Source organism: Trichogramma pretiosum, unplaced genomic scaffold (genome assembly GCF_000599845.2).
Source record: "Trichogramma pretiosum strain Unisexual culture from Peru unplaced genomic scaffold, Tpre_2.0 scaffold30, whole genome shotgun sequence".
NCBI lineage: Eukaryota > Metazoa > Arthropoda > Insecta > Hymenoptera > Trichogrammatidae > Trichogramma > Trichogramma pretiosum.
Window position 1 is genome coordinate 897,144 of NW_019641675.1, and position 12,210 is coordinate 909,353.

General features: G+C 34.2%; 2 protein-coding genes across 2 annotated transcripts; both read left to right on the forward strand.

Annotated features, from left to right (window-relative positions):
* The first annotated feature begins 6,597 nt into the window (after nucleotides 1-6,597).
* Nucleotides 6,598-8,785, forward strand: LOC106653090 (UDP-glucuronosyltransferase 1-3-like). The gene is made up of 5 exons (XM_014372343.2): nucleotides 6,598-7,133; nucleotides 7,217-7,639; nucleotides 7,716-7,947; nucleotides 8,071-8,296; nucleotides 8,361-8,785. The coding sequence occupies exons 1-5, from the start codon at nucleotides 6,723-6,725 to the stop codon at nucleotides 8,590-8,592; spliced, it is 1,524 nt and encodes a 507-aa protein (XP_014227829.2). The 5' UTR covers nucleotides 6,598-6,722; the 3' UTR covers nucleotides 8,593-8,785.
* A 284-nt stretch (nucleotides 8,786-9,069) lies between these two features.
* On the forward strand, nucleotides 9,070-10,660 carry LOC106653206 (60S ribosomal protein L13a-like). Its single transcript, XM_014372552.2, has 6 exons — nucleotides 9,070-9,163; nucleotides 9,450-9,580; nucleotides 9,799-9,908; nucleotides 9,997-10,142; nucleotides 10,325-10,447; nucleotides 10,526-10,660. The coding sequence occupies exons 1-6, from the start codon at nucleotides 9,143-9,145 to the stop codon at nucleotides 10,607-10,609; spliced, it is 615 nt and encodes a 204-aa protein (XP_014228038.1). The 5' UTR covers nucleotides 9,070-9,142; the 3' UTR covers nucleotides 10,610-10,660.
* Nucleotides 10,661-12,210: the final 1,550 nt, after the last annotated feature.

The following is a 12,210-nucleotide window of genomic DNA, read 5'->3' on the forward strand; positions in this document are numbered from 1 at the left end:
CGCCGCAGTGCTCCGACGTTGACTGCTCGACGAATACCTCGCTGCGTGTATAAATTCGCATTCGTTCGCGGTGGAGTCGCTGCTGCTCTCCGCGTGTGTTGCGCGCACACTCGCGTATTATAGATAGGCTGATGTCTGCATGTGTCTGTCGCGGTGCGATGCGGTATTCTGCTCGACTTGGGAAGTTTCTGACTGGTCGTGTCGTATTATATGCCTATATAATATATAATATATGTATAGTTTTTTCGACGCCGGCCGGGCTTGCCGCGATATCGCCCACATCAACGCACGGTCAAACAGAACTACGAGCTAAGAATTTAATTTCAAATATTAAACAAAAACAGCTCTTATTTAACGGAGTAAAATTTGGTGGGCTATGAATAATTATATCATCATTGATACCTTTTAGCTTTTATTTGAGTAGAAAAGGATTACAACCAATGACAAACAAAATACATCGGCAGCTGTATAATGACGCGCAGTAACCCGCACGGCACAAAATCTCGCGTTTTTACACCTTCATCGCTGTATTTCAGCCAGTAAAAATAAATGGGATAACATGCGGTCTAATGGGAAATTTTCTCAGCTTTTGTTTTAAACTGCTTTTTAAAAAATGAACTTTTTGAGATATTTAATGTTGAAGGTTTATTTTGGCAATTTTCCGGAAAAAATTGAACTCTTCGGAAAATCCGAGAATAATAGAAATTAAGCTGCCGTGCGTCCGTCGCCTTGTGACACTTGTCATAAAATGCCTCACACATGACAATATGATATGTATTTAAACTAATCTATTACGATAATTAATTTACCATAGTTTCACGGAATCGAAATGCAATTAGGTGATGTACTGCGTTGGAAAATTTATTTGCAATGTTCAATCATGCTTTGTGAAATAACAAATAACAACCAAATATAAATGTAAATGTACGTGCAAATTTAGAAAAATGTAGATAACAAGTTCCAAAGCAAATATTATTATTGTTTTAAATTTATTTAGTAAAAACGAAAATAGAACGTTTTTATGCCACCAGAGTCAAAAACAAAAAGTGCTAGCTCGAAAACTCGTCGATCACGGAGGGGACACTTTATTTTACTATTACGATTTTCGTGTGCAAATATTGTTATAGCGAAGCTGCAACTAAGATTTGATTACTCTACGGGTAAAAATCGAGTACCTTAGTTCTGAAAGATGACCTTCGTATAGTTAGAGAGGTCAAAATTACTGTCTAGCTCGTTTACTGGCCCTATATTCGGAATGATGTAAAATTTCACATAATTTAAGGACACATTTGTTACTTATGTAAAATTGTTTTGAAACTATTTAAGATGACGAGTGATGCAAAAAAACTTTCTTTAGGATGTATAGAATAAGGCCCATGTACCACAATATTGCTGGATATTTGTAAAAATGTGTTTAATGAGTGAAAACGATCGATTATGAGTTCAGGACAGGTCACGGAGGGGACATTTTGTACGTTTATGCGGCTGGCAAATCAATGTGGTCTTTTTTATGGAAATTTTATAGTTGCGGAAGGTAGAATTCTGTAAAATGAAAGGTTCTATCGTCTTAGTTTTTATTTTTTTAAAGTTTTATAATAGCTTCAATAAAAAGACATATGAATAATGCGACATATAACATGCATAAATATGTAAACATAAGTAAAAATACCATTAATATATATAATAAACTCTATTATATCTGGAAGTATGCTTATATGTAGCCACCACGAGGTTTGGCCTGACGCAGCCAAACAAATACGCCACAAATCAATGTTCTCCAGCTTCCCGATGATTATTTCACTGCAGAGGATTGGCAATCGGTAGCGTGTGAGCTCCAAGAAAGAATCCAGTGCCCATCGCCGAAAAAATTTTCTCGATAGTTTTTCGCACAGATGCACAGCACAAGCCTCTTGATACTTTCTGGACAGTTTATACATTTTTTCCGAGCGCGCTATCTCGAAGTAGTCCTTGTATGTGAGTCGTTTTGTCGCCTCCTCAGGTCGTAACTGGATAAGGTCATAGAGCGACAATAACTCTTTGGCTTCACTCACTTTAATCTCCTCCTCTGTATCATCTTCCTCTTCATCATTAGCATCATCTTCATCGTCTTCCAAATATTGATCGTAAAGCGGCACACTCGAATTTATCATGATCTCTTTGGCTCTACTCTTCAACTCTTCGTCAGTAAACAAATATTTTTCAACATCTATCAACCAGTAGAAAAATCCATTATCATTAAATGACTTCATTATCGGATGCTCGGAAAATCCGTAGTAAATAAATAATTTCTTTATCGGATGCTTGAAAAATCTGTAATAACAAAACAATCTCATTATTTGCAAGGCATTGCTCCTGCCCAATTCGTATCCTCTTTCCTCAAAACTTTTGACGATGGCCAACAGACCAGACGCCAGTTTCAATTTAAAATTATCATCAAAATACGAAAAAATCCATCTCGAGGCAAACGCATTTGCAGTTGGAAAAACGAAGCTGGACAGATCAGCACCATGATCCAAGAGTATGTCGACCGCATCCGGCCTTAAATTCTCCACAGCCCATTGCAGCGGTGTCCGGTTAATGGTATCTACTGCACCCGCACCATACATCAGATCGTCCTCACAGAATAATTGCAACCATTTCAATCTGTCCTTTGCGTTGACTTGCACCTGCTGATTGAGTTCATCATTGATCTTGAAGAATAGCTTCATTAACCCTTCAGTTTCATTTTGAAGGCAAATACTCAGAGGTGTCAGTCCCCTGTTGTTAGCTAAATTGGGATTAGCGCCTCTTCGCAGCAGCAATTCGACCATCTTCTTGTGCCCACCATTCAGAGCATAGAATATCGGTGAATTACCCGACCTGTTCTTAGCATTGACTTGCACCGCTTGATTTTTTTCGTCGCTGATTTCAAATAACATCTTCCCTAAAATTTCATCGTCAACCTTTTTTTGACATATCACGTGCAAAGGAGTACTTCTAAAATTATATTCGCTTATATTCGGATTAGCGCCTCTTTTTAACAATAATAAGACAGTCTTCTTGACATTATAATTCACAGCTAAGCTTAGCGGCGTTCGACCCTCCGTATCTTGAGCATTGACCTGCACCAGCTGATGTTTTTCGTCGCAAATCTTAAAAAATAACTCCGTAAAGTCATCATCGTAAATTCTATTGCAAATAAAGTGCAGAGATGTCCATCCATATTTGTTAGCCAAGTTTGGGTCGGCGCCTCTCATCAGTAGCATCGTGGCCACGTGTTGATGGCCTCCAGCCGCAGCCAAGTGCAGCGACGAATCACCTGTTTCTGACACGAGGCAATTGATATCTTGACCGATCTCGAGAAATTTCTCGACCGCGTCATTTATGCCATACTTGCAAGCCACGTGGAAGTGGGTCATGCCCCAGTTGCTGATGTAATTCACATCAAATCTATCGTAAATCTTAAAAAGTTCACTGATCACGGTATGCTCTTGAAAACTTAATGAATCAGCCGCATGATGCAGTGGTGTAGTGCGACGCAACAATAATGGTTTGACGTTTTTATCAACGTCGGGCTCGTCTTTGTAGCCGCTGCGAGCCACGAACTCAATTAATGCTTCTCCTGCAGTCCTATTCCGGACAAATTCCTTTATGTATTTTATGGCCCACGTGAGAAGACGCTCAATTTTTTTCTTACCGAAAATGTCTCGAAAATTGGGAAGTTGTCCCCTCCAATTTCTGATTAAGGGATAAAGTTCATCAAGAAGATCGTATCGCCCTTTGTCTGAATAAATCCAATTCATCTTTTTATGGAAGCTCTTCAAATTTTTTATTTGTTCTTGGTGTAAATTATCCACATTTTCGAAATCATGCGCATCTGATTCGTCTTCGGAAGACATGTCTATCGTTTTGCTTACTCACACACAATCACAGTCACTTATAATTTAAGATATTTTTTATTTCCTTTTGTAGGACAAAAATCAATTGCTACAGTCGAATTGATATTTTTTAGCTGCTTACGCTTCGGTGTCGTACCGTGAACTGACTATACACCCACTACACGACCGAAAAAACACACATAGGTGAAGCCGCCAGAGATAAAAGTAACTATGAAGCATAGGAGTCAATTTCGGAAACGATTAGAAAGTGTGAGTCTATCGTGGTGGAGGCAGTTTATGTGTATAACAATATGTGGCAATCATAACAATTGTATATGACTAGGCATATGCATTGCTTCTACTTCCCTGGACGTTCAATTTCTAATCGTTATCAAATCAAGGTGACTCAAACTGTATTTTATAGTGTTCGTTATTTCTTAAACTCGTTCTTATACATTCTCTCAAAGTTTTTTCGACAGTTATCATATGAAAAACAAGTCTCCAATACTTCATATGGACCAATTGAATTGCTATCTATTCCTCTAAAGGCTTTGACATTCCCATTAAAATATAACTTGGGAAAAATAATCTGTCAGCAAATGAGTTCTCGTATGCGTCTGGAATGATTAATATGAATGTAACACAGAAAATTTATTATTTTAGGTATATAGAAAGTATTTGTAAAGTTTGGCAGCCTATGGTTGAAAATTTTTTTGTTAATGCGTTTTAATTTATATACTTGAAACCGAAAATCTAGATTTTTTCTAAAAGCCACGTTTATTTGTATAAAATGAAGTATAACTTTTAAAATGTTCATTTTTTCAAAAGTCCGAGGTCAGATTCAAAAAGTTCATTAAATTTTCCTTCGATAATGTCATTTAGCATAATTTTTAGATACTATTTTCATAGAAAAAATATGGAAATGAAGAAAAAATTGACTACAAAAATTTTTCTACGAACAGCCGCCAAACTTTACAAATACGTTTTACATAGTATATACAACAATACATTTTCTGAGTTATTGACCTGTGGTCATTCCAGGCGCATTCGAGAACTTATTTGCTGAAAGATGATTAATTCTCCCATATTATTTAAATAGAAAGATAAAAACCTTTGGGTATAGACAGACAGCGATTAATTTGGGCTGTTTAAAGTTTTGAAAACTTGTCTTTTATTATGTAAAAACTGTCGAAAAAACTTTGAGAGACTAGGCCATTTCCAGGCGATGAAAAAAATTCCAATTTTGTTTTCGCTTTTACAAAATTTGATTATTCAACTGTTAAAAGCATGGCCCACAAAATTAAAAATTATGACCTTCGTATTTCACTCATACAATCTTTTATATTGGGGAGCCTATGTATATTTGGCTCTTAAATTGATCGATAATTGTTATAAGATTAGTCTCAACATAAACAAAAAAGGGCTGCCAATTCAATTTTGCAATTATATGATTTTACTAAATATTTTTCATTGTCAAAAAAGGTATCAAAATACATGTAATACACCTTTGTATTTGATATGTGAATGTATGCAGATACAGAAAAAAAAATTATTCGATACAGTATATTGTATATCGTCCATAACTTTTTTCTAAATAAACAAATTTTCACTTATAAAAAATTCATTTGCATTCACATTTTCATGGCGAGTAAAATGATTTGTAAACAAAATTGTTCGATTATATTTTCAATAGTTTAAAAGCTATGGTTACATGAGCAGTTACTTTTTCTATAAAAAATATGTTCACTTACTTTGAGCGACTTTAGAGTTCAAATTTCAGATCGAACTGAGTTTTTTATTGAGATGCATCCCACCGAATATCAATTTTGGTACTTCGCTTGCATTAAAAAATTTTTAATTTGCAATAAAAAATGACGGTGCCGGTGATTGAATGAGTTCATTCATGTCTGCTACTTTTTAAAATACTTTATTTTGCTGCCTCATAGAGAAAGTCCTGCGATAGGCTTGAAAACGAGATTTGGAACAAGACGTCGTAGGACAATTTGGTTTACATATTTGGAAACTACATTGAATTACCAACAAATGTCTATATGGGGGTTCGTTTTCTCGGTCCGTTGGCTAAGATAGAAGTGTAGGTCGTTTAGTATTTAGGTCCCTAGACAGTGAATCAAAATTTAAAAATGAAGTAAAAATTTTCCTTTAAACAACCGATATCTTTTATTAATATAATTTTTACGAGGAAGCTCTTTGCCAATAAATTGGCAGCGGTTTTTTAACTGTGAAATTGACCTCTCATGATCTTCGCCCACCGTAAAATCTTTTTTTTAAATTTCTTTTTCATCTAATATCATTTATAGAAAAATAATTATTATTCATTAGCAAAAGTAGTTGAGTAAATGTATAAATTCTATTAAAGTGTATAAGTAGCTATTAGATACTTGTGAACGGAGTTACAAATTTTTCAATCGCTTTCAAACAGTGATTAGGAATTCATTTTTTATTAAATTTTTTAGAATGTTCTGTTTCCGTCAGGGTGTTTATGGTTTCTACATGGCATCGGTACCATGGGCCACATATAAGCCACTAGGTCGAAAAAAATGTACGGGTCCAAGTTCTTCCGGTATGTTTCGGTTTTGCGGGAATGTTTATCACATTTTCCAATAAATATAAACTTGCTACTAGTGGTACACGCTTTTCAGCGCGATTTGTAAATAAAGCAAACGAGCTGTTGATTTCGATGAAGATCGAACGTATAAGAAGTCTCAAACTCGCTCAGACATCGCCGGTATTCCAGCGTATGTGTGTGTACTACGCGCGACACGTGCGAGAAGTTTTCGCCTTTCATACTGCGTCAGTTGGAAGTTATCATTTACCGCGTACGCGAATCCCATTACTTTGAACACAATGAATTACATTACGGTTTTTTTGATTTTGAATTGTGCGACTGGGTTGATGATGTGCGACGCGTATCGAATTCTCGGCGTTTTTCCATTCGCCGCAAAGAGTCACAATATATTATTCGAATCTCTCATGAAGGGTCTGGCGAAACGAGGACATCAAGTGGACGTTGTGACGCATTTTCCACTGTCGAAACCTCCGGAAAATTATAGAGATATAATCAACTTGAACGGAACGATGGAGAATCTCGTGAATAATTTTACGATCGAGTTTGTCAATCAAATGGCCGGCGATATCGTTGAATCGATCGCGACGAATTACGGAAACAGAATTTGCGAATTCATGGGTTTACCCGAGATGCAACAATTGATACACGGTCCACTGCCAAATCCTCCATACGATGTCGTGATAACGGAGGTAATAATGTTTTTTCCAATCCGATATAAATTTAATTATTGGAAACAAGCAATTACATCGAATCTCACCCATTTACTGAAAAGGTATTCGGAGCAAATTGCTACATAGGATTAGGTCGTTTCTTCAAAGTGCCCGTCGTAGCTCTATCTTCTGCGACGGAGTACCCATGGATCGCTGATTTCACGGGCAACGACGATAATCTTGCTTACGTGCCAAATGCATTTCACGTTGGAGTTGAAGAAATGAGTTGGTGGGAACGCGTCGTTAACGTCTACGGTCATTTCAAAGCGTTGATACAATTTCACCATTTGACCGACTACAGTCAAACGCAGTCCATGAGAAAATACATAGATGCCAATATGCCGGATATTCGAGAAGTCGTACGAGACGTTTCGTTGGTCTTGGTCAATAGCCATCCGATTTTGTTTGGCGTCAAGCCGCTCGTTCCTAGCTTGGTGCAAATAGCTGGTTTGCACGTCGAAGAAAACGACGAAATCTTACCTCGGGTAAATAATTTTTTGTACATTTTTAACGCATTTCAAATGGATAGATTATGAACAGCTTATGTCTTTTTTTTTAAAGGAATTAGAAAAATGGATGAATGAAAGTACGAGTGGTGTCGTTTATTTTACGCTTGGATCAATGGTCTTGATAGAAACTTTACCAACTGATACTTTGAAAGAAATCTATAAATCATTCGAAAAATTAGCACCCATGCGAGTATTAGTTAAGATTGTGAACGAAACGAAATTACCATCAGGATTACCAAAAAATGTTAAAGTTCTACCATGGACGCCACAACAACCACTCTTAGGTAATTATTTTTTACATTTGAAATGATTGCAAATTTTTTATAGCACCGCGTGGCATAAATTCACTTTCATAATGTGTACAATTTTTATTTACGATTGGAAATGATTAATATTTATTGGTTTAGCACATAAAAATATGAGAGTTTTTATAACTCATGGTGGTCTGGGTGGTCTCATTGAAGCTCTTTATTACGGAGTACCGATGATTGGAATCCCATTGTTCAGTGATCAATTTCGCAATGTCGAAGCATTTACGGCGAAGAACATGATGATTCAAATAAAATTAAGCGAGATCAACGAAAAAAATTTGGACAACGCGTTGAATCGATTAATTAATGATTCTACTTTCAAGTAAGTTTGTGCATGTTATGTAACAAATATAAATGAGGTTTTTCATTTACATTATTTTTCACAGGAATAACGCAATTTATTATTCAAACGTGTTTCGGGATCAACCCGTCAGTCCCATGAATAATGCGATTTTCTGGATAGAATATGTCATAAGAAATGGAAACGTACTAAGATCACCAGCTCTTGATTTTTATTGGTGGCAATTGGCATTACTAGATATTTATGGTCCTGGACTGATAATCGTCTTGATGAGTTTGTACCTTGTATTTGTTGGACATTTTTACACTGTATTATGAACGAAATGAAAAAAAAAATTAGTTAATATTTTAAACCAAATTATGTTTGAAAATTGAATTTGATTCCACTCATTTCGACGTCATGCGCAGTGCGCGAAATTCAAGTGTGAATCGTCAAAAATCTAAACGCATTAAAAAATACAAAAATTGTATACTAATCTATCATTTGCAATAATTATAATTTTTAATAAAAATAAAAACACAAATCCACAATTACATTTAATCAATAACAATTTCATGCCCGTAAAACTTGAAATAATTGCTTTGTCTTGTGACAACAATCGCTAAGTAAAACTTGCAATAAACTACTCAAATGAATTGAATTTACGTGAAAGAAACATTTAAAAATTAAAAAGAGCGAACACGCAAAGAAACGCGCTGCTTTCAAAGTTTTTCAGTCACTGCAGACTGCGGCGTTATAGCGTCTCTTTAGTCGAGTCTTACAATTGAGGAATTCCGAATGCGTAAGTGCCTGCCATCTGGTGAATAATCAGTGGAAGGAGAATCTTTTTTTTCTCACCACGGTCTCTCACACTGTGTGCCGAACAAGATGACTGGTTTTTCAGAAAAGGTTTGTGCATTAAACATTTATTAATAAAAAATGCATCTTCAAAGTTGTGTAACAATTAAATCTTGCCTTCGTTCGTATCATTTTTGACAGTAACGTGCAGGTTTGTCAAATGTTGCATTCGTTTTTAATGCAAAACCAGACACGTTACAGATGCTGCCTGCACGTGCTAACCATATTTACCCGAATGTCTTCTAACCTTTTGGCCGAACGCGCGAATGGCATTTTTTAACATCGTGTACAAAATTATAAAACAATCATCATTTTATAATCTGTGATTTTGGTTTAGGCGATCCTCATCGATGGCAGAGGTCATCTGCTTGGCCGATTGGCGGCTATCATTGCCAAAACCATCCTTCAAGGAAACAAAGTTATTGTAGTTCGTTGTGAACAGCTAAACATCTCCGGAAATTTCTTCCGGTAAGTTTCATCAATAAGGTTCTTTTCTTATTTAAATATAACCATTTTGACTTGAGTTTTGATATTGGATAAGTAAAATATAAATTTTATCTTATTGTCTATATTAAATATGAATCATATCTATTGCTATTTAATACAATTAGTTAAACCTTTCTTATTCTGATTTTGTGGAATTGACTTGGTAAACTTTCATTGAGCTAAACATTATACTTTTTTAGGAACAAACTCAAGTTCTTGTCGTTCCTTCGCAAGCGTTGCAATGTCAACCCTGCAAGAGGTCCATTCCATTTCAGAGCTCCGAGCAAAATCTTGTTCAAGACCGTTCGTGGTATGAATGCTTGTTATAAAAATGTATTAAATATTAACAATATAAATATGAGATGAAATAAATTAAACATTCAAATTTATTTCATCAGGAATGGTTCCACACAAAACACAAAGAGGCAAGGATGCTCTCAGAAGATTGAAAGCCTATGAAGGATGCCCACCACCCTATGACAGGAGGAAGCGTGTTGTTGTACCTGGAGCATTGAGAGTAATGTGCTTGAAACCTGGCAGAAAGGTATATTTAATGAAGATAATGTTTTTTACTTCATTTGTAATTATAAAATGATGCTTTGGTAATTTGCGCCTGATCATTGGTATATCCAATTTGATGACAACTACTACTGATTTATTATAGACTTTTGACTATTGAAATATTTATTTTTCTACAAATCAATAACACTAATATATTATTTTTAGTACTGTCATGTTGGACGTCTATCCCACGAAGTTGGATGGAAGTACAAGGCTGTTGTACGCACATTAGAAAATAAGAGAAGAGTCAAATCCATCATGGAAGTTCAAAAGAGAAATACTCTGAAGGTAAATGAAAATTCATTTGAGTCTAAAGCAATTTCAATCGATTGTGATGCAATACTAATTTTAAAATGTTTTTTACAGAAATTGACTAAGAAGGCTGGTGAAGTTATTGCTCCACGAGCAGCACCATATACTGCTGTCATTAACAGTCTTGGATACAATTAAATGTTTTGTAAAAAAAGTTAAATAAAATTTAAATATTATTTAATAAGTAAATAATTTTTTGATAATTATTTTTCTTCATGCACAGTAAAACGAATAATTAGGTCATACAACTATAATTTTTCAATGAATGAGATCACAAAAAAGTTTACGCATGAGTTGTGAGTTAACTGCAATTACTTGAAAATAAAGGTGATTTATAGCAGAGAATTGAGACAGACTTGAAGTAGCTATTAGAACGGAGCGCAGTAGAAATCAGTGGTCTGCCCTAATTTATCCATAAACTATCCTCATAATTTTGATTATTTTCTTGATCTATCCTCATAATTTTGATTATTTTCTTGATCAATGAATAACAATTTTTTATTTGCATACTTAAAAGTCTGCTTGCGCTCTGAAAGTTATCGCATTTTATTCACATGTTTTCTTTTAATATAATAATTATAGAATTTTCATTACATGTAAAATGCGATCGTAAAAAATGTCGATTACGGATACTTGAACGCACATTTTTATTTACCATTTGTCTATACATGTGTAGTTTTTAGCATCACATTAAATTCTGCTATATTTTAAATCAAAAACCTTCACGAAAATTAAAATATTTGGTATATTAATTATAGAACACAATAATTATCGGATAATATATTTTAACAATTTATTGAAATAATATTGACAGCTGATTTTCCATTATAAAATTACTCTTAAAAGAAATTAAGATCGCTTTAACGTGTTTCATCATTGATTCAAATCTTGAACACGTTTCGTTCAGAAATCACATCATCATGGAAAGATGATTTATCAAAGGTAATTACAATTTTTAATTTATTGGTAAAATGGAAAAGAAAAATGACCATCAAATTAATTAATATACAAATTCCTATCTTTGAATGGAAGAGATACCTAATCCAAGGTGAACAAAATTTTCAAAAATGGAATCTTTCCAAAACCTTTTATTGAATAAGTATAAGTGAAAATATGTTTAAAAATTTTAATTTTAACCTTGCATTCAGTATCTCCTCAAACAAAAAACGTTGAATAAATTAGTATTTACAAAGGTTTTGGTCATTTTCAAAACTCACTTACATCCAAATTAATTTAAAAATTAAACTCAAGCTATACTTTGAAAGTATACCATTCAACCTCATGTTTACAACAAATTTAGGGATTTAATTCGTATGAAAAGTTGATGATTTATTTTGAAATGATTGGAAGTTCTAAAAAAAAAGTCGTTAATAAATCATGATATTTTTGGTGCTTATAAGCTACTTTACTGTACTGGATCCAAAAAAATAGATAAAGGTGTTCATTTACCATAACAACTGAAAAAAAAAACAATTATACCAATTCCATAATAAAGAAAACGAATGTGGATCACAAATTGAAATGGTCACCAAAAATAGTATTAAAAAATCTTTAAATGTAAGATAAACTATTGAAAAAAGTGACTAGTTTTATTTTAGCAACTAAAACTACAGGAATGATTTCATTCACTACTTCTTAAATGTTTAGAAATAATTTTTAAATCTGGTTTTGAAATATTTTGGAAGTAAAAAACTCTAATTGAAAATTTAAGTATAAAAAATTCATTATTATTTTCCATG

Coding starts and splice junctions, on each gene's coding strand:
- LOC106653206 (XM_014372552.2), top strand. CDS start 9,143: ATGACTGGTTTTTCAGAAAAG. Junction 9,164..9,449: donor TGACTGGTTTTTCAGAAAAG/GTTTGTGCATTA, acceptor ATTTTGGTTTAG/GCGATCCTCATCGATGGCAG. Junction 9,581..9,798: donor ATCTCCGGAAATTTCTTCCG/GTAAGTTTCATC, acceptor ATACTTTTTTAG/GAACAAACTCAAGTTCTTGT.
- LOC106653090 (XM_014372343.2), top strand. CDS start 6,723: ATGAATTACATTACGGTTTTTTTGATTTTGAATTGTGCGACTGGGTTG. Junction 7,134..7,216: donor ACGATGTCGTGATAACGGAG/GTAATAATGTTT, acceptor TTTACTGAAAAG/GTATTCGGAGCAAATTGCTA. Junction 7,948..8,070: donor GCCACAACAACCACTCTTAG/GTAATTATTTTT, acceptor TTATTGGTTTAG/CACATAAAAATATGAGAGTT.